Source organism: Sarcophilus harrisii, chromosome 5 (assembly GCF_902635505.1).
Source record: "Sarcophilus harrisii chromosome 5, mSarHar1.11, whole genome shotgun sequence".
NCBI classification, from domain to species: Eukaryota; Metazoa; Chordata; class Mammalia; order Dasyuromorphia; family Dasyuridae; genus Sarcophilus; species Sarcophilus harrisii.
In genome coordinates this window covers 246980341-247006119 of record NC_045430.1, presented here as the reverse complement: position 1 = coordinate 247006119, position 25779 = coordinate 246980341, and the positions used below count along the sequence as shown (strand labels likewise).

Genomic DNA, 25779 nt, shown 5'->3' with positions numbered 1-25779 from the left:
AATATCCATGAACAGATCCAACAAGCCATAGGAGAAGGACTGATCTCTCAGTGTTGCCCAGCAGAAGAAACACTGGATTAGGCTTTCTATTTTAAGTTGCCAGATCTTTCACTTAATATAGCTGTCTATGGTTAGATCAGGTTGCTCCTTAGTTTCCATGTTTCTAAGTAGGGTAATTAAGAGTGGGAAGAGAGTGTGACTTGAACTGAAATTTAGGTCTTTTTTGGTGCTGACAATCTGCACATTTGAGTGACTTTCTTGTACTGTTTGAGCAAGCATCACATATTAGATTTTTCTGACTTTTGCACAGCTGGGTGTATTGCTAGTCAATCTTATCACACAGGTGAGGACCGACTAAAGTGTATTTCCTTAACATTCTTTTTTTTCCCTTTTTAATGGACAAAAGAACTAGTGTGAAATGGGTGGAAGAGAAGAAAATCAGGACCTGAGTCAAGTAGGAGAAGTCTTTTACCTAATGGTTTTTCTCCATTTGATTAATATTAAGAGGAATCAACCCTTATTTTATGGCTTCAATTTTTGTCATGGTCGGTCTTTGCATAGGTAGAATTGACAGTACTTTATGTGGATCCAGGAAATCTAAAAAGACATCTTGCAATTTTGTGAATTGTCAATTGTGAAATTGAAATTAGATAAGACATAATTCACTTTGAAAACTTTAATATTTATGAGTTCCAGTTATTTCTATTGTTATTATTATTTTGTTGGATGGATGAAGGTCAGTGGACCCTTCTTATAGGGCTATTACATAGTAAGGAGAAAGAAGAATTGAGTTTACAAAGAGGTTGTGGGAGGTAATGGATTTTACTTTTCCCTTATCTCTTTTCTCCACACCCTCTCCCCCCAATCAAAAACTGCTGTGGTAAATGAGGTCATTTATAATTTTGTCTGGATAGAATTTTCTTCTGATGATTCATTGTGATGTAAGGATGATTCTGTGTTCTCAAAAGCTAAGCTCGCAGGGGACCATTTTGGCTAGGCCTTATCCACTGGAAAGACTTTGAACCCAGACCCAGTAACAAAACTGTATGTCTTTGTCTGCTGTCCAGGAATCCATCAGTCAGCTAAGGTAAAAATATTTTTACCTGTAGAAGCTTGACCACTAAATGATTCTAATCACTTCCGAGAACTAGAAGGCTTGTGATCTACCTTTTTGAAGAGGAGTGTCTGCTCCAGTGAAATCCCATCCCTTTTGGACAATGGAGTGACTTTAAATCAATGTATCACTTTTCCTTAAGCTATTGACGGGGTGATCGCATGTTGGACAGAAAGGAAGAGCTGGTAACTGTGTGACCCTGGGCATATACCTAACATTTCTGAGCTTCAGTTTCCTCATCTGTAAAATGGGGATAATAAATGTATTACTTATCCTATAGTGTTGTTGTGAAATTGAAATTAGATAAGACATAATTCACTTTGTAAACTTTAGAGTAATATTTATGAGTGCCAGTTATTTCTATTGTTATTATTATTCTATTATTATTATTTTGTTGGATGGATGAAGGTCAGTGGACCCTTCTTATAGGAGGACTATTACATAGTAAGGAGAAAGAAGAATTGAGTTTACAAAGAGGTTGTGGGAGGTAATGGATTTTACAGTTTTGTCCAGGACTGGCCTTCAGTGCATCCATTCATCTATTCCTGAAGCAGCAACAACTCTGGGCGAGGCACCGGAGATAAAAACGCAAAAATTAAGTAGACCCTGCCTTCATGGAGCTTACCTTCTGTCTGTGGATTTACCTTGGGTATCCCAAAGGTGTCAGTACACTTTTATTTTTGCTTAAATAGTACCTAAGATCGTACCATTTCAGCTCAACCCGCTATGAGCAGATTGGTATCAATTCACATACTAATTCCCCCTGGATTTTGAGGGTGTTTCACGTTGACTAACAAAGCTAATTTTTCCCTTTTAGCCTTAACTCAGCACCGACTCCAGCTTGTGGCAATTCTAGCAACTTGAAGTCCACGCCAGTGGGCACGCCATGCACCCCCCGGCGCCTGAGTCTGGCCGAGTCTTTCACCAACCTCCGGGAATCCACCACCACCATGAGCACGTCCCTCGGGCTGGTGTGGCTGCTGAAGGAGCGGGGCATCTCGGCGGCCATGTACAATCCCCAGAGCTGGGACCGGGCCGGCAGGAGCCCCCTCTTGAACCCCTACTCCCCTAAAATGGCTGTGATCCCTTCCACCCCTCCAAATTCGCCTATGCAGACTCCGTTGTCTTCCCCGCCCTCCTTTGACTTCAAATGTACCAGTCCCCCTTATGACAACTTCTTGGCTTCCAAACCCGCCAGCTCCATCCTGAAGGAGGTGAGGGAGAAAAAGAACATTAGGAACAGTGAGAGCCAGACGGAGGTTTCTGTCTCCAACCTCAACCTTGTGGACAAAGTCAAGCGGTTCGGCATTGCCAAGGTGGTGAACTCAGGGCGCACCCATGCCCCCGCTTTGACGGAAGACCAGGGGCCTCTTCTCTGCCCAGGGGCCCAGGGGCCAGCGAGGGCCCTCGTCCCTGAGGGCCTTCCCCTCGGCTGCCCTGTTGTCACGAGTGCCATTGGAGGCCTTCAGCTGAACACTGGGATTCGAAGGAACCGCAGCTTCCCCACCATGGTGGGGTCCAGCATGCAGATGAAAGCCCCCGTGACTCTTACTTCTGGCATCCTGATGGGTGCCAAGCTTCCAAAACAGACAAGCTTGCGATGAGAGGAACTTGGTTCCTTTTTTTTTTTTAAGAAAAAAAATAACAAAACAAAAAACAATATTTTCCTTTACCCTCCCAGTCCTCTGACATCCCTTCTTACTCCATCCCCCACTCTCAGTCTCTCTCTGCCTCTGTCTCTCTGTCCCTCTCTCTGTCTCTCTCTCAATCCCTCCTGAGTAGACAAATCAAACTTGTGCCTAATGGGAGAAGAGTGTAAACTTTGTATAGTATGTAAATATTTATCAGAGACCTTGTATCTAATTTTATTACTCTTCAGATATCATAAGAAATGGCCCAACGCTGCAATCGCTATCTTAAGGATTTAACTTGCTGACCTTTACCAGGTCTTTTAAAAATGTTTTTCTTTTATTTAAAGATGCACTGAAAAACCAGTTATTATCCTGTGGATAGGGGGGAAGTAAATCCTTTGGCTTGCTGACTGTGATCGTAGGGATGGTTATAGTAAGGACGGCAGGCTTTTCACATGATACCAATCACAGCGTCATCATTTTGGGTGGATTAATGTTCGATCTCTTGGATGAATGTATCATAAGCCTGGTCCTTTACTATATACACAACAAAGCAGCCAATTTCATATTCGTGTTGGGACATCCTGATTTTATTTTGCTTCTGCCAGTGGTCCAATTTCTTTAAAGCCCACATGGCTCCTCTGCCTGAATGAAAGATTGTGTCTTTGGAGGGAAACGTTTGTGATTTTCCTTATGCAGAAAACTTGAAATCCCATTTCTTTGAATCCACAAGTAGGCCAAAAGTCTGGAAAGAATGAGGATGCATGGATTTTTTTTTAAGAAGAAAAAACACTTTTTTCCTTCAAACACATTTTGCATAATGGTGCTGTTTGAGCATCATGTTACCACGTGCTCTCATGGCACTGAAATATACACTTCACAAGGTTATTTTCATCGTGCATCAGGGAAAATGGCAACTGGTTTCTGGGAACCACAGCCTCTAAGCAAAAATAGTCTAATGATCCGAGCCAAAGATCCTTACTTAAATCAGAGGGCCTAAAGGGGGAAACGTTGGGGGTGTTTCTGGAGAAAGTGTATTACCTGGTAAGAGAAAACCCACAGCAAAACTGAGGGATGGCACAGTGGTATGGAGAGAGGCTATAGAATTTTTGATTGTTAGGTTTCACTTGCAAAATATCAGACTATTTGAAAAAAAAAAAAAAGCAGGGCTGTGGGATTTTCATGTGCTCCATATCCTTGCCTTTTCCTCAATAGCCACTTTTGAAATCCAAACACTTGAGCAGCTCCAAGGTGCGACCACTTAATACCCATGTATTTTCCCCCTCTCTTTAATAGAGGGCATCGTATCAATGTGATTTTCTAGCCTATGGGCTGTTTTTGTTTTTTCCATTTCCTGTTTACTTTTGTGTCCTGTGCTTGGGAAAAAAAAAAAAAAAGATGGAGTTGATTTTGGAGAGAATGAAAAATGAAAAGATACGTTCTGTGGAGTGTTGCAAATGTGGAGTTTTTTGGGAGAGTAGCAGTCTTATTTACAAACACAAACATATATATGCACACACAGGAATAAATAATTGAGGTGAAAGTTACAAGTAACTTCAAGATACATTTCAGAAACACGAACCAAAAATCTTGCAAATGTAAAGTTGAAGCATCTTAGTATTACATGTCCAGACATAGCAACAAGAGTGTACTGTAATATACTCAATCTAGTTAAATAATGCCTACGAAAATAACTTTTATTATTGATTCCCTATTGTGTGTGTGTGTCTCTGTACATAAATTTATCTGCTTTTTAACCTCATCTAGTCCATTTCCTATTCTTCACACCAATTGTATTTCTATAAAATATTTCCTTCCAAGAAGGTAGTTTATTTATTATATTCGGTTATCACACTTTATGTCACAGGATCATTGCCATTTCTTCCAGCCTCCTACTTGAAGAATTACTACTGATGATCTTTCACATAAATAATATGTCATCTTTGCCCCTCTGATAGAGTTGTCCGTCCCTGAAGGGAGTCCACATAGTGTTATGGACACTTAGGATGCTTTGAGAGAAAGCATACAAGCAAGCGCGGCTCATGTTTTAAAATTCCTATTTATTCTCTAAACCTAAGACATTTTAGTAAAAGCGTGTCCTCGGCTCGATTTGCTGTTGTATGTGTGCACTTACTGCAGATAACTTAACTATCTTTTTTTAAAATTTGAATGTATCTTAAACCTGTAGCTAGATAGGATAACAGGAAAACCACAGACTGAATGGACCATTTTAGATACCCAAAATGAATAATCAACCATTACCATGAAGGAATTAAAAAAGGAATAACACATCATCCACTTGGGAGGCACAACAGACTTTAGCCTACAGAATAAATGGTAGACATTGTACAACCACTCCCAGAAGGTATGTTGGGAAATGCACCAAATGCTACAATAAAATTTTCTTATCTAATTATCAATAAAATAAGCTTGAGTGACCTGGTGTCATATTCAGATATGTGTGGGGTTTTTTTTAAACTTCTTTTCTGAGGAACTATGTTGAGAACAGCAAATGGTATATGCAGTTTTACTTCTCTAACTTAGTAAATGTGTGTGCATTTATAGATATATATGACATGTAATATTACATATAAAAATAATGAACTATGGCAAAATGAGTAGCTAGGCAGTGCTTCAGTGGACAGAATACTGGAATTGGGAAGATTGATCTTCCTGCATTCAAATATGGCTTCAGACACCTAGTAGCTGTGTGATTCTGGGTAAGTTACTTCATCCCGTTTTTCTCAGTTTCCTCATCTGTAAAAGACCTAGAGAGGAAATGGCAAACCACTCTAGGATCTTTGTCAAGAAATCTCCCCAAAAAAGTCACAAAGAGCCTGACATGATTGAAATGACTCAACAACATGTTGAAATAGTCATTTCATTCATCCATTGTTCTTGATCAAAAGACACTGACTGCCATAAATGCTAAATTCTCCTTGTCCCCTTTTGTGTGTAAGTGAGTAATTTACTACTTTTTACACATTGATGAACATGAGCCCAAGGTGACTCTGCAGAAGCATAAAATAAATAACATTTTTATACATAAAATAAATAATATTTTATACATAAAATAAATAATATTTTTCAGTGTTGTGGCTCTAAGCAGCATCCCCCTTTAGAGCATAGACCCTTGGGAAATGAAGTTATAGAAATGTAAAGGACTGGTTAACTCTTCCATTAACTTTTTTTTTAAGTTGAAAAGTTTTTATATCGCAATTTCTAAATACCTTCTCCTCTCCTTCCATTCCCAGAAATTTTTTGTTTGTTTGTTTGTTTTTTTAATAACTTTTTATTGCCAGAACCCCTGCCAGGGTAATTTTTTACAACATTATCCCTTGTACTCATTTCTGTTCCGATTTTTCCCCTCCCTCCCTCCCCCTCTCCCCCAGATGCCAAGCAGTCCTATACATGTTAAAGAGGTTACAGTATATCTTAGATACAATATATGTGTGCAGAACTCAACAGTTCTCTGTTTTTCAGGGAGAATTGGATTCAGAAGCATACCCAGAAATTCTTAAGAAAAACAACAAGAAAAGTTGTTTAGCAAAAGCATTTTATACCCAACAAGTGGAGGGAGGTACTTTCTTTTCTAGGACCATACTTGGTTCCATTCTATAAATAGGATTTAAAGTCACTTCAATTTCTCTGTTCCTTAGTTTCTTTTTCTTTTCTCTTAAAATTTACCACATCAGGGGGCAGCTAGGTGGTACAGTGGATAGAACATCAGCTCTGAAGTCAGGAGGACCCAAGTTCAAATGTAATCTCAGACACTTAACACTTCCTAGCTATGTGACCCTAGGCAAGTCACTTACCCCCCAATTGCCTCAGGGGGGGAAAATGACTAGATCAGAGGTTCTCGATCTAGGGTCCACAGAATTATTATTATTAGGATTTTGATAGCTATTTTAACAAAGCTGATTTCCTTTCTAATCCTATGTGCTTCATTTTATACACTTATAAGCATTATTTGGAGAATGGGTTCATAGGCTTTACCAGACTGAATGCCAAAGAAATCTATGACACAAAGAGGATTATGAATCTGGTCTAGATGATCTGGAAGATTTCTCCAGCTCTAACCTCAATGACTTCTGGTTAATACCTCTTCAATCCTTTCAGTATGGGTATATGCCACTTAAAGTTGAAATTCAGAAGGTAAATCAGGTAAAGAGAAGAAAATTTGAAGGTCCTTTTACACCAGAAGGCGGGGAGGGGGGGAGGTAGAGGAGGGGGATATCCAAAGGAAATAACCAAATTTGAAGACTTATAATAAACTAAGTGACTGAGTGGAACAAGCTAATATTTGAGGGAGATGGGGCTTGAATCCAGATATTTGTATGACCAACTGTAATCCTTTCCGTTTCTAAGGGCTAAAACACCAAAGACTAAAAATAGTATGTTGGGCAGAAGGGAGGGGATTGATAACATATTGATTATCTTTTATTTATCCTCTCTATATTTCTTTTGTACTCAGTTGTATTCTTGTGGACTCCTCAATTAGACTATGAGTTTCAGAACAAGGATTGTCTTTTGCCTTTATTCTCTCCAGGTCTCAGCACACTAATGAGAATCTAGAAGGTGCTTAATAAATGCTTATTCATTAATTAACTAGTGTAGGACAGGATACATATAATACGCACTTAATAAAAATTTATTGACAGGTGATTAAAGATCTTGTGCTAGAAAAGATCCCAGCCATTTCATTATACAAATGAGAAAACTGAAGCTCGGGGAGGTCAGTTAGTCAACAAACATTTATTAATCACTTATTATGTGAAAGTCACTGGTAACTGGAGATAGATAGAAAGTCAAAATTATGGTACTTATATTCAAGAAGTTTACATTCTGATAGGGAAAACAATAAACAAGCATCCGTGTAGCAGAAAGAGGATTTTGTATTTGATCTTAGAAGTTATAGGGAGCCAGTGGAGTTTATTGAGTGGGAACAGGCGTGGTGATGACATGGTAAGATCTGCACTTTAGGAAGCTCAGTTTGGCAGCTGAGTGGAAGATGGATTGGGGAGGTGAAGACTTTAGCCAGAGACACCAACCATTGGGCTATTGCAGTAGTCTAGTAATGAAGTGTGAAGATCCTGAATCGGTACCATCTGTGAGCCAAGTGACCTAAGATATAAATAGAGATCTGGGAGGGACCACCTCCAACATCTCAATTTTTTTTTTATTGTTTACATGTTTCTGATTCTTTGTGATCCCATTTGGGGTTTTCTTGGCAGAGATACTGGAGAGATTTGCCATTTCCTTTTTTAGCTCGTCTTACAGATGAGAAAACTGAGGCAAATAGGCAAGTTTGTAACTTGTCAATGGTCACTCAGCTAAAAAGTGTCTGAGGTTGGATTTGAATTTAGGAAGATTGAATTTTCCCAATTCCAAATCCAGTGGTCTATCCACTGCACCTAGCTGCCATTTTATAATTCATTTCACAATCAATAAACATTAAACCTAACTGATTGCCTTAGTTTCCTCATCTATAAACTAATCCGGAGAAGGAAGTGGCAAACCACTCCAGTATCTTTGGCAAGAAAACCCCAAAAAGGGGTCAAGAAGAGTCAGACAACCAAAAAAGAGTCAGACTCAATTGAAACTGCCAGGTACTGTGCTAAGGACTAGGGAATACAACAAGAAGCAAAAAAAACTAGTCCTGCCCTCAAGTATCTCACAATCTAATGACTTTACAGCTCCTCAGACATCACCTAGTCCAACTATCTCATTTGATAAATGAGATTGTTGCTTGTCCAGGATCATACAAAAAGCAAGTAGCAGAGCCAGAATTTGCACTTAGTAGGACAAAGAAAGAGGAGGCTGGAGGTGCTGAATCTACTTACTTTGACTGTGAACAGATGAATATAAGTTGCTTGTGGGGGAATCTAAAGTGCTAAAGAGCCATTCAACAAAAGCATATTCAACTCCTACCGATGCAAAGCACTGGAGTCTATGTTGCATGGAGTCTTAGTGTTGCAGAGAACCTAGGAGAACTTCCTGTCAAAAATTTCCCTCACTTAGAATCTCTCCTCGTTTATTTCTGATTAGTCAAGACACATCCTTCACTGGATAAAAGTCAGAAGAACTGAGATTTAAAATCTCTGCTACTTAATGATTGTGTGGCCTTAGATAAGTCAGCTCTCTTCATTCTTCCTCAGTTTACATATTTGTAAACTAAAGATTTAGGACCCTCTCTCTACATTCCTTTCCAGTTTGAAAACTTATCAATATCGGGTTAGGCACAGTTTATATGGTAGTAGATGACAGGAAAGGAGCGTGGGATCTTGAGGACCACTTGTTACTGTCCTGGAGACATCTGCCTTGTGGTACAGACCCACTGATTAGAGATATAATTCATTCATTAATTGGGAAATGCCCTTATCTTAATTATGACCTATTTCATTCATTCAGGTTGTGATTGGTTAGTGAGACGAAAAACGTATTGAAAATAACATTTCATTATCATAATCTGTTTCATTATCATAAAGTCTGAGGTCCATTTCCCCCCTCACTTCTACTTTGTTATATCCTCAGGCTTTTGTGTCTATTCTCCTTTCTGTAATAGTCTTTTATAACTCAAAATAAAAAAATCAGAATGTTAAAAATAAAAATAAAAACAACTAAAATTATGGTCCCTGTCAATTCAGATTTGAACAGGTAACTCTATGCCATATTTAGCACTAGAGATACACAACACACACATACACACACACACACATACACACACACACACACACTGCAATCAATCCTTGATTCCAAGGAGCTTACATATTAATGGAGGTGAGAACATGGAAATAAATAGAAACATGTAAGATATAGTCAGGAAACAGGTCTCTTAAGATTGGGCTAGAACTACATTCTGCTGATGGAATGATGTCCTTCTGCCTCTAGGCATCCTTGTCCATTTGGATTGGGGGATAAAGGTCCCTCATGCTCTGGGCTATTGAGACCTTTGTATCTATTCTAAGAAGGAACCTCCCCTCCCATCTTCCCCAAAGACCTCCTATTTACAGTGAAAACTACATCCCACCACATCAGAGAGCCCCAGGAAGGGAATCTACAAGGTATCCTTCCTCCTGTATCATTCTACCTCTGCAACAACGTTTCTGGTGATTCAGTGTATCACTGGAAAGCATCTCCACTCATTTAGAATTGTTTCTGCCTTATGAGACCGTAGAACACATCGACTATTGTTTTTCTCTTGCCAGCAGAGGGCACTTGGAGACCAGCACATGATTCAAAGAAAGCCCATAGTGATCCAATCATACTGGCAGCTTATATTTTCAATCTGATGTTTTCCCATTCCCTCGCTGGGCAACCTTGAGCAAGCACCTGCTTCTCTGAGCCTGAGTTAGAGAATCACAGGTTATCAAAGTTGGAAGGGGATGGGACCATGGAGACTGACACTCTCTCTCTCTCTCTCTCTCTCTCTCTCTCTCTCTCGAAGAGGCAGGTGGCGCCTGAGAGGAGTTAATTTCCTTGCTCAAAGTCACACAGTTAGTATGTATAATAAGCAGGGCTGGTGATAATTTCTATTGTATCATGTTTTCAATCCCACTTAATTTTACAGGTGAGAAAACTGGTGAAATGAAGACCTCAAGGCAATGCCTTCGGTAAGGGACAATCTGAACTTCTAGTTTCTAAAAACAAATCTGTGTTTGGGGATCAGAAGGCAAGACCCTAAAATCTCACAAAGAAGGTAAGATCTTCATTGGAGTACTGGATCTTTTAAATGTTCTGGAATTGTTCCTCTAGAATAGCAGTCTCTTACTCTGGGAAAAGTTCTGGATTCTGCCTCCTCACTTCCCCAACTTCTGTGAAGTTTCAGTTAAAATCCCATCTTTTCTACAGCAAGCCTTTTCCAGCTCCTCCCAATTCTGGTGCCTTTCCTCTGTTAATTATTTCCTATTTATTTGGTGTAGGAACATGAAAGTAAATGAAAAAATTGCACTTAATAAATGTTTTTGATTGATTATGATAATAAGGAGAACTTTGATAATAAGCATTTCATCATTTTGGGTGAGTAGCTTGACCACTCCAAATTTCAGTTTTCCTCATCTGTAAAATGGTCCCCAACTCCCCCCAACAACCTTGCTTTGCCCATTTTACAGAGTTGTGAGGAGAGTACTTTGTGACCCCCAAGGTTCTATATAAATGTTAGCAATTAGTATTATTTGTCCTAGTTAAATGAGTGGATATTTTCAGAGATTGAAAGTGGAGGTCTATGACTAATGGTGTGCGGGAGCAGGCAGGAACCACCAGGAATCAATTGGTATATTTTCAATGGGAACATTTACATCCATATATAAGATTTTTAAGTAGGATGCCAAGAACTATGAGCAACTGATAGAATTTTCAGTGCTCACATTGGGAAATCTCCTGGCCTCTTTCTAGCTTATGAAAAGATTCATCAAATACTTTCAAGGAGCCTCACATCAATACTAAAATATTTAAATTATTTTCTGGCTTTCCAGACACAACATCTAGAGATGGGTAATTATTTTAAAATATGACATAATTTAGCTTCAGCAGATCCATAGAATTGACAAATCAAGGATTTATATCACCACTTGTCACTTGGGGAAGTTGCTGCTTAAGAGAATAGGGTTTGTTAAGTAGTAGGAATGGACGTTAATTGGTTCTAGCCAAGCTTACAGTTGGGGTAGCTAAGTGGTGCAGTAGGTAGAGCACTGGGCTGGAAATCTTTATGATTTCAAATCTAGCCTTAGACATTTACTAACTATTTACCCCAAGCAAGTCACTTAATCCTGTTTGCATCAGTTTCCTCATCTGTAAAATGGCTAGAGAAAGAAATGGCTTACCACTCCAGTACCTTTGCTAAGAAAACCACAAATGGAGTTAAAGAGCTGAAAGACTGAAACAATTGAACAATGAATTGTATAATATAGTCGGTGTCCTCGGGTATTTCAGGAATGAGTGGGGATGTTTACCTTTATGTTGAATAGTGTCACATTGCTATGTGGTGTGTGTATGTGTGTGTGTGTGTGTGTGTGAGGGGGCGGAAGGGAGGGAAGGAAAGAGAGAGAGGAGAGAGAAAGAGAGAGAGAGAGAGAGAGAGAGAGAGAGAGAGAGAGAGAGAGAGAGAAGAGAAGAGAGAAAGAGAAGAGAGAGAGAGAGAGAGAGAGAGAGAGAGAGAGAGAGAGAGAGAGGGAGGGAGGGAGAGGGAGAATAAGGGAGAGGGAGAGAGAGAGGGAGAGGGAAAAGGAGAGGGAGAGGGAGAGGGAAAAGGGAGACAGGGGGGGAAAGGGAGAGGTCTTTTATCTGTTTTTCAAATAGTTTTTCTTTTTTCCTTTACCATTGTCAGACTTCTGTCAATTCTTCCTATTCTCACTTTATCTGTAGGTAGTCCCCTCTGTCCAGTTATACTTTATTGTATAACATTTTCTATTGTAGAGCTGGGTGTTAGAAATGTATTTAAAGTAGGAATAAATAAACCCAGAGACATTGATTTTTAGTGCAATGACTTCATGACATCTATTTTGTTGCTCAGGAGTTTTTAATTTCTTATCTTTGGTTCTTGATCTTTTCCTGAATAGAAACATTTCTGTAGAGCTGAATTTTGGATAAGTAAAACATTACTCTAACTGATTTTCCCTCATCTCATGTTTAATTGACTGTGTGTTAGGAAATTGTGTCTTCTCAGTTGTTCCTGCACAATGTCTGTTCTTTTCTCTCCACTGCCATTCCCGTGATTCAGGCCTTTGTCTGCCTGTTCTTTATCGGCATCCTCTTAACTGGTCTTCGGATCTCTCCGTCTTCCTGATGCTCCTGAACTCTCTCTCTTGGAGGAATATCATTTGGTTACAGTCGATCTGATTTTTAGCATGTAGTACTTATGTAATGTCACCATTAACCCACCATCAATGTGGAATATCCTTGATTTAGTGGGTGGTGTATTAGCTTGCCTCCCACTGTAAATCTCCAAATAGAGGATAGGTATATGGTAGGTGGAAAGCTAGATGGCACAGTGAATTGAATGCTGAGTTTGGAATCAGATAGACTTGAGGTAAAATTCAGCCTCTGGGTACTTATTTTCTGTGTCTTTAACTTCTGTCTACCTCAGTTTCCTCAGCTGTTCAAAAAAAAAAGAGATGAAATAACACTTACTTCCCAGGCCTGTTGTGATGAGAGAAATGAAATGATATTTATAAAATGTATAGCACAGTGCCTGTATAATAAGTGTGATTAATCAGTCAGTCAATAAACATTTATTAAGTGCCTATTATGTGTCAGACATATTGTTAAGCACTAGGATAAAAAGATAAAAAAAGGCAGTCTCTGCTCAAGGAGCTCACAATCAAATGGTGCTGGTGGTGGTGGTGGGGAAAGGGACAATATGAAAACAATTTCGTATAAAGTAAGTTATATATAGGATAAATTTAAAATAGTTAATAGAAAAAAAGAACTGGGATTAAGAGAAGTAGGGAAGGTTTCCTGTAGAAAGAAGGATTTTAATTGAGACATAATAGAAACCAAACAGGTCAGTAGCTATAACAGAGGAAATAAAGTGTTTAGGTGTGGAATATTAAAATTGGAAACTGGATTATAAGAGGTTGAGAACAGAGGGAGGGAAGAGAAAGTGGAAGTACCTATCATAGTTGTGTTGTTTTTTTTACAAGTAACAAGAAAAAAAAACAATTCAAATATGATGGAGCTACAATTAGAATTGTACAGGACTTACGAGCAGTCACAATAAAAGACCTCCGGTCCTGGAATTAGACAATATAAAGAATTAGGCCTGTGGCCAAAAATATGATATCCAGCAAAATTATCTATGATATTGAATGAGAAAAAAATGGAGATTCAACAGACTTGCAGATTTCCAAGACTTTGTAGACACCAAAGTTGAACTTAATAGAAGATTTAACATACAAGAGCCAATATTGAAGATCAATTTCAAGGAAATCAACATGGACAAATTGTTTATTTTTTTACATGAGAAATGAATACCATGTGTTTAAGATCAACATTAAGAATAGGGTAGCTCAATGGGGAAGCTAGTTAGCACAGTGGATAGAGCACCAGCCCTGAAGTCAGGAGGACCTGAGTTCGAATCTGATTTCAGACACTTAACACTTCCTAACCATGTGACCCTAGGCAAGTCACTTACCCCAATTGCCTCAGGGAAAAAAAGTGCAATCAAGAAGAGGGTAGCTCAAAACAGAGATTGGGTTAAAGTAAATTAGCGTTAAGGTAAAAATAGTAATCATGTTATACAGATAAGGTGCAGAGGAAGAATAGATACCCAGACATTAGAGAGGGGAAGAGGGCTCATAATTCTGAAAACCTTTTTACATTGGGAATGAGTTAAATACACAATTATATATACCATGAAGAGTATAGCACCTCCAAAATATATAAAGAAATAAGGGAGGAGGGATGGGTGGATGGGGAAGCAAAGGGTGAGGGAAAAAGACAAGAGAAGTATTCATGGGTGGGGGGAGGCTAAGTAATAGCAAGGCAAGTTATGGAGCAGAATTAAAGCAAAGAGTCAGCAGGGATAGGAAAGATATGTATGTGTATATGTGAGGGATGGAGTCTGTGTTTTACATGTATGTGTATGTAAATATCTACATATGTTTATATAAATATATCCTTTCTTAACTGTAGCCTGCTTGGGAGTGGAGGGGAGGAAGAAAAGAGGGAAAAAGAATAAAGTAAAAAAAAAAAAGGTGTGTTGTACAAGGAAGTAAAGAAAAGATGGACACTCATGAATATAATTTCTTCTACTAATATATATACTTTCTTGAACTAGTAATTTGTTATATATTATGAATTCTCCCTAATGTTCTGCTGGGCACATAACAATGTTCTGTTTTGTTTTGTATTCCTTTTCTGTTTTTCTGTTTTCTTATTTTTTTAAATAAAATAAATTTTACAAAATGAACAAAAAAGAAAAAAGAAAAGAAAATCTCAAAGTCCTTTTCAACTGTAAAATTCTGGAATGTTGACAACTTTGTGACAGTAGAAAGAAAGGTGGATTTGGAATCAGAAGACCTGAATTTATGACTTTAGAACATTTGAGCAAGTTAGGTTTCAACTGTAGAATAAATGACTTGGACTTGACCTCCAAAGGCCCTTTCAGAGCTAAAACATATCAGATGTTTCCTAAATGTTTACTGACATATTGAAAAAATCCATCAGCCTGAATCTTCTGACCCAGGGATATGAGTCTCCTGGCTGTTTTGTGAACAAGACATTCCAAATTTCAGCTTTGGGCAGTTTCTCTGGTTGTCCCCTGGTTGGAACATTTTCCCTTCTCCACTCAGACTATTGACCTCTCAACTAAAATTCAATCTTTTATTGCAGTGGTTCTCACTGGAGGTTTCTGAAATCCTTTCAGTGACTCTACAAATTCAAAATTAGTTCTTTTTTTCCAATATGGTAAATATCTATAAACATAAGCCACATAAAACAAAAACTCTTTGGATAGGTCCTCAAAAAATTTTAATAAAAATGCTGAGATGCTGAGAACAAAAGTTTGAGAAATACTGTTTTATTGGGAAGGGTTCCCCAATCCTTCTAATTCTAGTACCTTCCCTAGGATAATTATTTCCTATTCATTTTTATATAGCTTGCTTTGTAAATATTTATTAGATTATAAACCCCCTAAAGAAATAGAACTGTCTTTTGCCTTTTTTTAGATCCCCAGTGCCTGGTATATAATATATACTTAATAAATGTTTTGTGCTTGCTTGATTAACCCACTATAGGACATCCTGCCCCACCTGATGAATAGTTCCTTGGAAGAAATTGGAGTTGGATACTAAAATGATTATAAAAAATAGGAATGTAATTAGTGGTGTAGTAACGGTGATTAAAAATGCTAATTAAACTAAAGACATCCTCCATCACCACAAACAACTGTGGAGAACATACACCTTTCTGTTTTATGCCTTGTTTCCTGTTAATAATCAGAGGGTGATAGAACAGAATGATCTTTATGGTTGCATTTACCAAATAAACTTACATGATCTTAACACATATAAGAGAGATTCCTCATTACAGGATGATCTTTAGAGCTCTATTTTGCTCTTAGAAGTCAGTTTTTTAAAATCAGAAAAGAAACGCTATTGTGTCATAGGAAATGAAGAAAAGGATGGGTTTAGAGAAGCATGGACCTATAGGAATGGATATAGAGTGAAGTGTGCAGACCAGGAAAACAATTTAGGTAACAATATCAGTGTTAAAACAAATAACTTTGAAAACTTGAAGATCTCCAGTCAATGCAATGACCAATTATTATTCCAGAGGATTGATGATTTTTTGGGGGAGAGGCAATTACTTATCCAGAGTCATATAGCTAGTAAGAGTCTGAGGCTGGATTTGAACTCAGGTCCTCCTGATCCCAGGGCCAGTGATCTAGTCATTGTCCCACCTTGTTGCCTCAGGACTGATGATTTTAGATTCTATGCTAAGATGGTGGATTTATGTTGCAGAATGAGACAAACAGTTCTGTATATGGACGATGAAGAAATTATTTTTCCTATCCTCAGTGTAGAAATCAGGCTACAAAGGTTTTTCTTTGGGAGTGCAGAGGGACAGAAAACAAAGGCATGTTCATTTAAAAAATGAGATGAAACATTAATACTGTTATGTTCTCTGTATCTTTTGATCAATTGAACTAAAGAGATGGTCTGCTAGGAGAAAACCTATCTTTTCTCTCCCTGTGTTTGCACCGAAGACATATTCACACACATGTAGATTATTCTCATAAAAATTTTATAAAGACCCCTATTCACTGATAGATGGAGGGCTCAGCCATCCTGCCTCCTGGGTGCAAGGAGCAGCATTCCAAAGCTTCTCCTCCACTCAGGGACCCTGGCTGATTAATCAGAAAACAAGTGATAGAGTCTGATTCAGTCCCAGCTCCTGGAGGGCACTTTAATAAGGGGTAAGTTAATAGAAGTAATATGTTCTTGAAACCTCATTTAAACCACAGATGAATCATTGTACACCCTCTGGGAATCTGTTCCATTCATTTATCACCAAGTCTAAATGACTTCAGCAATCTCAAAGAGGTGAGATGAGACTGGCAGAAGAACTAGTGAATAATGGAAAAAGCTGGCAAATGTGTCGGAAGGTTGGCGGAGAGATAGGGGCAATGTGCAGACTACTGTTAAATAGAACTAGGGAAGGTAATGTCTGTTCTTATGCTCTTCTAAAACCAACCTACACAGACACGCCCAAGGGAAGGAGCATTTTTAATTTCCTTAATTTTTTTTCTTGCTAGCAAATAGCTATTTAGATTATTACAGGGTTTAGTAGGAAGAAGAATCCTGGGTTGATGCCAAATTCTAACCATTGTTCTAATTTTCTCATTCCTTATGATATAAGGAAGATGGTTTAGAGTAGGGAGAGACTTGAGGCAGAAAGATCCATCAGAAGCTATTGTGATAATCCAAGTGTGAGTAATGACAGGGTCAGAGGAGAAAACAGAGGAGGTAGTTGGGAGATGTTTTACCCTTTACTAGGTGATGTCAACAGGCTTTGGCAACAGCTTGGATATGGAAGGTAGGAGGGATGGTGCGAGAGAGTGAGGAATAGGATGACCTCTAGGTGGTGAACCTGATGGTCTGGCAGGATGTCCTTGCCAGTCACAGGGAAGGGTTTAGGGGGAAAGATTATGAGTTCTGTTTTGGACATATTGAGTTTAAGATGTTTACTGGATGCTGAGTTTAAGATACCTGAAAGGTATTTGAAGATGGGAGATTCAACCACTAAAGTGATTTTCCTGAAGAGAATATATGATCATGTCATTCCCCTACTCAATAGATTTCATATACTAGCTCTCTCCTACCACTCAAGTCTTACATCTTTCCTCTCTGACACATACTCTTTGATCAGGAACACCAGTCTCCTGGCCATCCCACAAATAAAACACTTCATCTCTAAGCCCCAGATGAGTTCTCTTATTGTCTCCTCACCTAGAATGTGCTCCAACCCTTGCTCCAACTGTTAACCTCCCTGGCTTCCTTTAGATCCTATCCCAACTAAAATCCTACAGGAAGTCTTTCTCAATTTTTCTTAATCCCAGTACCTTCCCTCTGTTAATTATCTTCTATCTATCTTGTAAATAATTTACTCTGTAGATATTTATTTGCCATCAATTAGTTGATTGATTGAAGAAGTTGAACTCTGTAGCCTTTGAAGCAAATTTCTGTTTCTAAAATCCCAAAGTGTCCTCCTTTGACATAAGTCTGTTAAGGCTTATTTTAAAAGGAAAATATATCACTTGATGTAAGGTATTATCAATCAAAATGGAGAATGATGATATACAAAAGGAAGCTGGAAGGAGTTCACGTTGCTCCAAGAGGCCTGATGTCCTATAGATTGGAAACCAAGCAGAGCTGCTCATGGAAAATAAAGTTTCCTGGAAAGTTCTGAGTCCTCTGTAAAGAAAGATATTGTGTCTCAAAGAGTGTATTTGAACATAGATCTTTGTAATTTCAAGTCCAGCACTCATATGTCCCTTTCCTCATCTGTCAGATGATGATAATAATACCTGCTTTCATTTACTCATTCATCCTTGTAGTTTTCAATTTAGCTCCCATCTCCCTTGTGAATTGAACCCTGGGATGGGTTGGGACTACAAAAATAAAGAATGACACAATTGAGGAACTTAGATCATACTAGGGAGATAAAGATAACAAAAACACAAATACATAATACAAGGGGAGAGAAATACAATACAAAGGACATGAGATAGAGGCAAAAGAACTGGGATTACTTGGTCTAAAGGGATTGAATTTGGAGTTAAGTGACTTGGGTATTTATTCTATTTACCTTGTGCCTCACACTGAGATTGTGAGGATCAAATGAAATCATGTCTGTGAGCATGTTTCATGCCTGTAAAACATGACACAAATACAGGTTAAGACATAAATACTTGTTGGTTGATTGATTATTTCTCCTTGCAGGCTATTACTACAGATTTAATATTGTATTCATGCTAAATTTACTTCATATTAGCATCAAGCCCCAGAACACACAAAAATTTCTCCAAAAATATCGAATATGTGCAATCATAACTCATCAGTCTTTACTAAGTATTTACTCTCTACACATCATCAATCTTAATGACCTCAATTTCCCCATTTTCTTTGTTTACTATGAAAGAATACCTCTTCCATGATGTTCATATAATGTTTCTGCTTTTTAAAAGATTGGCTTAATTAAACTAATTCTCAGACTCACTCTATTAAGGAGTGACATTATTAGGGAGAAGAGAGAAGAGGGAGGGAGGGAGCAAGGGAGAGAGAGAGAGAGGAGAGGGAGAGGGAGAGAATGTATTAAGTGGTCCTCCCATATAACAAAATAGTTATATTTTGTTGCTCTTTAATGCCCCTATTTGGTTATGTTGAATGGTCTAGCTCTCTAGATCATGAAAATAAGAGTCTCATTTTCTGGGGTTGCTCTCTAGATCATAAAGATAAGAGTCTCATTTTCTGGGGTTGCTGGAGCCAGCTGAAAACTGGATCAGGACAGCCTATTGTTAAGTTATCAGTGTGAGCAGTCATCCTTCAGAAGTCGGCAAATGCTGTAAGTCAAGAACCGTTTTATTGCTTTGTTGATTTAAGACTTAAGAAAGCAATAGAAAAGAATGTTAAGAATACAGATTAAATTTTAAACATGTCTTGCTCAACTTTGGAGAGCACACACTCCCCAGCACTGAACTCTCTCTATAGAGCTATGAATGAGATACTCAGTATACATTCAATATTGTTGTTGTAAAGGAGAACGAGGCTGACTGTTCTAGGTCTTAAGGGAATTGAAAGGCATTTGGAGTAGGCTGTCCACATACAGACTGATTGAATTCTCCATCTTTGTTTTTGCCATTTTCTTGGAGAGACGCAGGATGACAACACTATCACTGGTCATGCAGGTGCTCATGTTTTTGCTGCATTTATCAATGCCCTTAACCATCACCATGGACCTTTGGTCACCTGGAAATTTAAGGGTTGGTGCCTAATGTGATAATGAAATTGAGGCTTGTTTTTTCTTTTACAGAGGTTAAAAGAAAACATTTCCTTTGGAGTGTGGTGGGAAGGGGAAAAGAATTTCTTTTCCTAATGCAAATATCCTTTCTGTCATATTTGTAATACATCTACATTTCAGAATCTAGAAAGCAGGGGAAAGAAAGCTATTATTTTAACAAATCCTAGATGGGGCTGGAAGAGATCTTAGAGGTCATCTAGTCTAACCTATGCGTCTTACTAATGACTTGCCCAGTGTCACATGAATATTAATTGTCAAAGTTGAAAAGTCCAATGGTTTTTCCATAATATCACACATCTAAAGTTACAGTTCTTTACTTTTTGTTTCTATGGCTAGGAAGAGTTTGTTGGGTAGGCAGAAGGGCTAGGGAAAATTAAAAACCTACCTAACTAAGCAATGTCAAAAAGAATTAACTTCTGCCCTCAAAATCTGAAGTAGATGGGGTGATTCCTGAGAGGAAGGACACTTAGATGTCCATGTTTTTATTTTTGGTCAGTTGGTTTTGCTTTCTTAGTACAGTTGGTAAAAGATCATCACCGGAACCAGTGGTCAACACATCAGTAGAAATCCTGTAAATTAAATAATGAATAATAATAATGATTGGAATTAGTATACAGCTTAAAGATTTGCAAAGAACTTTTTTTTTCCTGAGACAGTTGGGGTTAAGTGACTTGCCCAGGGTCACACAGCTAGGAAGTATAAAGTGTTTGAGACCAGATTTGAATTCAGGTCTTCCTGACTTCAGGGTTGGTGCTCTATCCACTGCACCACCTAGCTGCCCCATTGCAAAGAAGTTTTACATACTTTATCCCATTAATTTTGTGAACTCCATAAAAATGGGGCCTGTTTTCTGTCTTTTTTTGTATTCTCAGAATCTGGAACATAATAGCCACTGAATAAATGCTTGATGACTGACTCAGGAGTTTGATCCATACAACAAATAGATTAAGAGTAATTCAATGAGATTATAGATACTCTTTGCTTTATGGAATTGTTGCAAATCAGCAAAATTCCCTGTACGGTGAACTTCATAGATCAAATACTGTTTTTTGGGTGTTGGCATTTGGGTTGATGAGGAGCAGCAGAACAGGGTTGGACAGAAGGAATCAGGACTGAGAATTTGGCTACATAAACAGTAAGGCTAATTCTTGCTGTTGTTTGTCCTTGGTTTCAAGGAGGACCAATGATGTCTTGTGTCTTGTATTTAACTGAAGCAAAGTTGCACAGAACCATCAACCTCACTCTATCTTCCTGAGTCACTGAAATCCAAAAGCAAAACAAAAATTAGGATGATTGGGTTTAGCCCAGGATGCAGTGAGTGACCTTCAGAATCTGACCAAGTTCTAAGCGCTCCACAGTGCCCGCTTGAGCCACCTTTGTGGCCAATGGAATAACTTGTTCTCATTGCCCATTCCACAGGGGGAAGTTTTGGGCAGACATCCCCCAACCATTGATGGATTTACTTTTAATCTGGTTTAGTTTATCTGCCATGGTTGTTGACCAGAATTTGTCTGTTGTATATGCTACAATTTCTTGGATCCACAGGTGAGAGCTGGGTGATGGGGGATACTGAAGGTGAATGAGCAATTCCCAAAAAGGAACTAGAGGTTCTGGTCCTTCTGGAATACCCCAAAGACCCCAAGGTTGATAGACAAGAAAGTATACATCACAATGGAAAGAATACTGACTTTGCAGTTAGTCCTGGGTTTGAAACCGGACACCATTATTCACTTCCTGTGTAGGCAAATCATTTCCCTCTATCTTGAACGTAGTTTCCTTTCCCATAAAATGAGTGGGGTCAGATTGGGTGATCAGATTAGAGACCTAGGTATCAGGTAGTCTATCAGAAGTAGAGACCTCTGGCTAGGTCCTAGGTATCAGAAGTCAAAATTATCACAGGTCAGAGACAAGCCAGAAAATGAGAGTATTTAATAGCAATGATTTGAAAGAGACCTGGGCCTTTATGCTATTTTTGCTGCTTACAATCTATGGGATTTGTGTGTGTGTGTGCAAAGATCCTCATATCTTGGTCATATTGTAATTGTATGGATTTTTAGACATGGATTGATTGGATTAGACGGCTACCAAGATTCTTTCTCACTTTATATTCTATATTTCTAGAACAATGGTACTGTGATACTAGCTCTTTGAAATACCACCTTCCCAGTTTTTGGCTTCCTGTGTGTCTACATCACTGCACAATTTCAGCTGCTGATCTCCATGGCAACACAGGGTCTTCCTCAAAGCCCAGGGAATGGAGTAGTTGCCCTAATTTACTAAACTTGATTTGGAGTCAGAAGAATTAGGTTCTCTACTGTATTATAAGGATGGCTCTGCTTTGAGTTAAAACAGACCAAATCTGATGGAAAATGGCAATCACATTCAGAGAGGGAACTATGGAGACGGAATGTGGATCAAAGCATAGTGTTTTTACCTTTTTGGTTTTCTTTCTCATGGTTTTTTTTCCTTTTGGTCTGATTTTTTTTGCCAACATAACAAAAATGGAAATATGTTTAAATGGACGGCATATATTTAACCTTTATCAGATTGCTTGCTCTCTTGGGTAAGGGGGAAAGTAAAGAAGAAAGGGAAAGAATTTAGAGCACAACGTTTTACAAAAATGAATGTTGAAAATTATCTTTATATGTATTTGGAAAAAAACACTATTAAAAATAAAATAAAATAGATCAAATCTCTTCATGAATTTCATCAATTTGAAATACTATCTACTGAATTTATTTAAATTGAGATGTATGTCAATGATCAATTCTGATGAGCGTGATTCTTTCCAACAGTGAAATAACTGATGTCAGTTCCAATGGTCTTGTGATGAATAGAGTCATCTATACCCAGAGAGAGGACTGTGGGAACTGAATGTGCATCACAACACAGCATTTTCACTCTTTTTGTTGTTGTTTGCTTGCATTTTGTTTTCTTACTCATTTACTTTCCTTTTTGAGCAGATTTTTCTTGTGCAGCAAGAGAATTGTATAAATATGTTTATAAACATTGGATTTAATATATATTTTAACATGTATAACATATATTAGATTGCTTGCCATCTAAAGGAGGGGGTGGGGAGAAGGAGGAGAAAATCTGAAACACAAGGCTATGCAAGGGTCAATGTTGACAAATTATCTGTGCATGGTGTTTGAAAATTAAAAGCTTTAAAAATTAAAAAAAGAAAGAACAAACCATGGATATAACTTTTAAAAAATGAGATGTATGTGTCACAAGTGGGAACTTCTATCCTTCCCAATCTGTTTGACTTAAGGCATTTCCCCTGAAGCTGAGCATGATCTGGGTCCCTTGCTAACCTGAAGATTCTGGTTGGTTACCATATCGACTTCCTTTTTTCCTCCTCTCCTTCCACCCTCCCCAGGAAGAAAAATAGGGCTGTATCAATGAGTTGGCTATGTAACAGATCTGAAGTAAAAGTGTCATGTCTGTCTATGTTTTAAGAATTTGTATTATGCCTTAAATGGGCATGGTTTTGAATCTTTGTACTTAAGCATTTCTTTTGCAGTAGAAGAAATAAATAGCTGTCCTATACCTAATCTATTCTGTATATTGAAGACCATGCTAGAAGTTAGCCAAGTCTAAGCATAAGTCAAACTTAAGCTTTGTTTAAAAGATTATTATCTGAGTACCTTGAGCTAATTAGCCAGAGAAAATGAGAAAAAAAAATTGACGGGATTCCCTGGGGTACTTACACTAGATCCCCTAGATCCCCCTAGATTAGGATCTAGTTCATATGAGTCAAAATCTAGGTTTCTTTAGTGTATGTGGGAATCCCAACCCTTTAGGCCAACATGTCTGTTAAAGCTGATAATGTGCTCTATATCAGTGTGTAATTTATTTTTATTTGCTACTATAGGGTATTTTTAGAAAGGGATGTGGGATTGGGGAGAAAACTGACACAGGTGGGGGCACAAATTTAAGGGAAGAAAAAGTGTATGGGTTGAGGAAGAGATAAATGTGGTCAGGATGATGATTGTCTTTTGTGTAACTCCTCTGCCTTCAGCTAGTCAGCTCTGATTTTGCCGGTATAGGAAACTCTCTGTACCAACACCAAGGCGGCACTTTTTCTGCAATTTATGATCTAGTGACTTTCCTGGAGCACTGTGAGGGGTCTGGCTTCTGTGTCCAGAGTCACACAATCTGTGTATTTCAAAGGTGGGACTGTCTCTATCCACTAGATTTTTTTCCATATGTGTGTGTGTGTGTGTGTGTGTGTGTGTATTACATAGTGGCTATTAGGTGAGTAGAATCCCAGGTCTGGAGTCAAGAAGCTTCAACTTCCCGAGTTCAAATCTGACCTCAGACACACTAGTTGGATGACTATGGGCAAGTCATTTAACCCTATTTGTCTCAGTTAGCTCATCTGTAAAGTAAGCTGGAGAAAGAAATGGCAAACTACTCCAGTATGTTTGTGTAATGGGTTCACAAACAATAGGACAAACTGAAAAATGACTCCACAATGACAATATGTATATTCAGATAGGAATACCTTTCAGAAAGACAGAGGTGGTAGCCTTGTGGGGCTCTGCTCAAACTCCATCTGCAATGGGCTATGTCAGTAAAGGATAAGAAGCTGATATTTTGTCACAGGTTCAATGGAAAGATATTTTCAGAATTCTGAAGCAGTGAAAAAGCCTGGAGCCTAAATTGGAACCTGAGGTCTATATGTCAGAGAGATATAGATATAGATATAGATATAGATATAGATATATCTCAAGCAGTTCAAATACTTAAAATAATATGCACCTATTTATTTTTAAAATGTATAACTCATTCATTCAGACTCAGAGTGAAGTTTCTGAAATTTTAGTTTCTAGGCCTTGGGGCCCAAGTAGTTCGAAAGATGTTATCCAATTCATTGACCATCAAAATGTCTTTTCCGATAGAAAAAGAGCCCTTTGAGTGAAGGATACCAAAAAGCAAAGATCTGGACTTAAAAATAAAACAAACAGTGGGGATTCAATGTTGATGTTGACACATTACAAAATTATAGGAATGAACCTGGATAAAGATTTCAAGGAGAGGCAGCTTGATACAATAGATTGAAAGTCAGTTTTGAAGACTGAAAGATTCAGATTCAAGTCTCAATTAAGACATTTACTGGTTGTGTGATTCTAGGTAAGTCATTTACCTTCTCAGGGCATTCAGCAAGTCTAAGATCTAAGTTGCAGAAAAGGGTCCTCCCTCCAATAACAATGGCAGTTTGCTCACTCAGGAATTCCCCATTATCATAGCTTCATTTCTGAACCATAGAGATCACAAAGGATGATAATAAAACATCTCCCATTATAAAATCAGATTTGATGATAGCTGAAGCTTTAATAAAAGAAAAAAAATGGAAGTCCTGGATTACTCTTTCTTCATCCTTCCAATTTTCGTAAGTATGAGATTTCCATCTCCCCTCTTTAGCCTCCATAGTGGAGAAAAGCACTTCAGTCAGTGCTGGCTATGGTCAAGTGAGCCCAAGGAAACTGGCACACCAGCAGGAAGAGCCAGTGCTATTGCTTGTCACCATTTGCTCTGCAGTTGACCTGAATTCTCTGCTAGAAAAAGCATGTCATCATTGCTGCATGCTGGTCAGCTCCCTTGGCTGTGGTTATTGACCATCAAATCCACAGCTAAGCCTCCTTATTAGAAACTGGGTTCCATGCTGCCTTTAAACCTGATTTCTTTCCTTGCACTTTATAAACTCACTGAACTGACAGAGGGAGGAAGACTCAGAGTTGGAAGCTCTTCCTCTTCCCTCTGTTCATAAGGGGAGTCATATTCTTACATATATATAGTTCCAATCACTTATATTTCACAAGATATCTTGGGGGGTTGGGAGCTAGAAATTCTTTCCCTTTCCTATTTATTTATCATTGAGGTTTTGGTTTTTTGTTTGTTTTTGAAAAACTGGGACAATTAACTCTTTTTGGCTCATATAGTTTTCATTCATGCTTTCTTGAAACATAGTTCTGGTATTGATAAAGTCCACTGGAATTCAAAAAAAAG

General features: G+C 38.2%; 1 protein-coding gene across 9 annotated transcripts in view; it reads left to right on the top strand.

Moving 5' to 3' along the window:
- Positions 1-5201, top strand: part of TRAK1 (trafficking kinesin protein 1) — a 133574-nt gene extending 128373 nt beyond the window's left edge. For 8 of the 9 annotated variants that reach the window (XM_023505135.2, XM_023505133.2, XM_023505134.2 and 5 more), the window contains one exon: positions 1932-5201. In XM_023505135.2, coding sequence (XP_023360903.1) covers positions 1932-2718 — 787 coding nt within the window. In that variant the 3' untranslated portion in view covers positions 2719-5201. The remainder of the gene's footprint in view (positions 1-1931) is intronic. The other variant, XM_031940055.1, reaches the window with a different exon arrangement.
- Positions 5202-25779: the final 20578 nt, after the last annotated feature.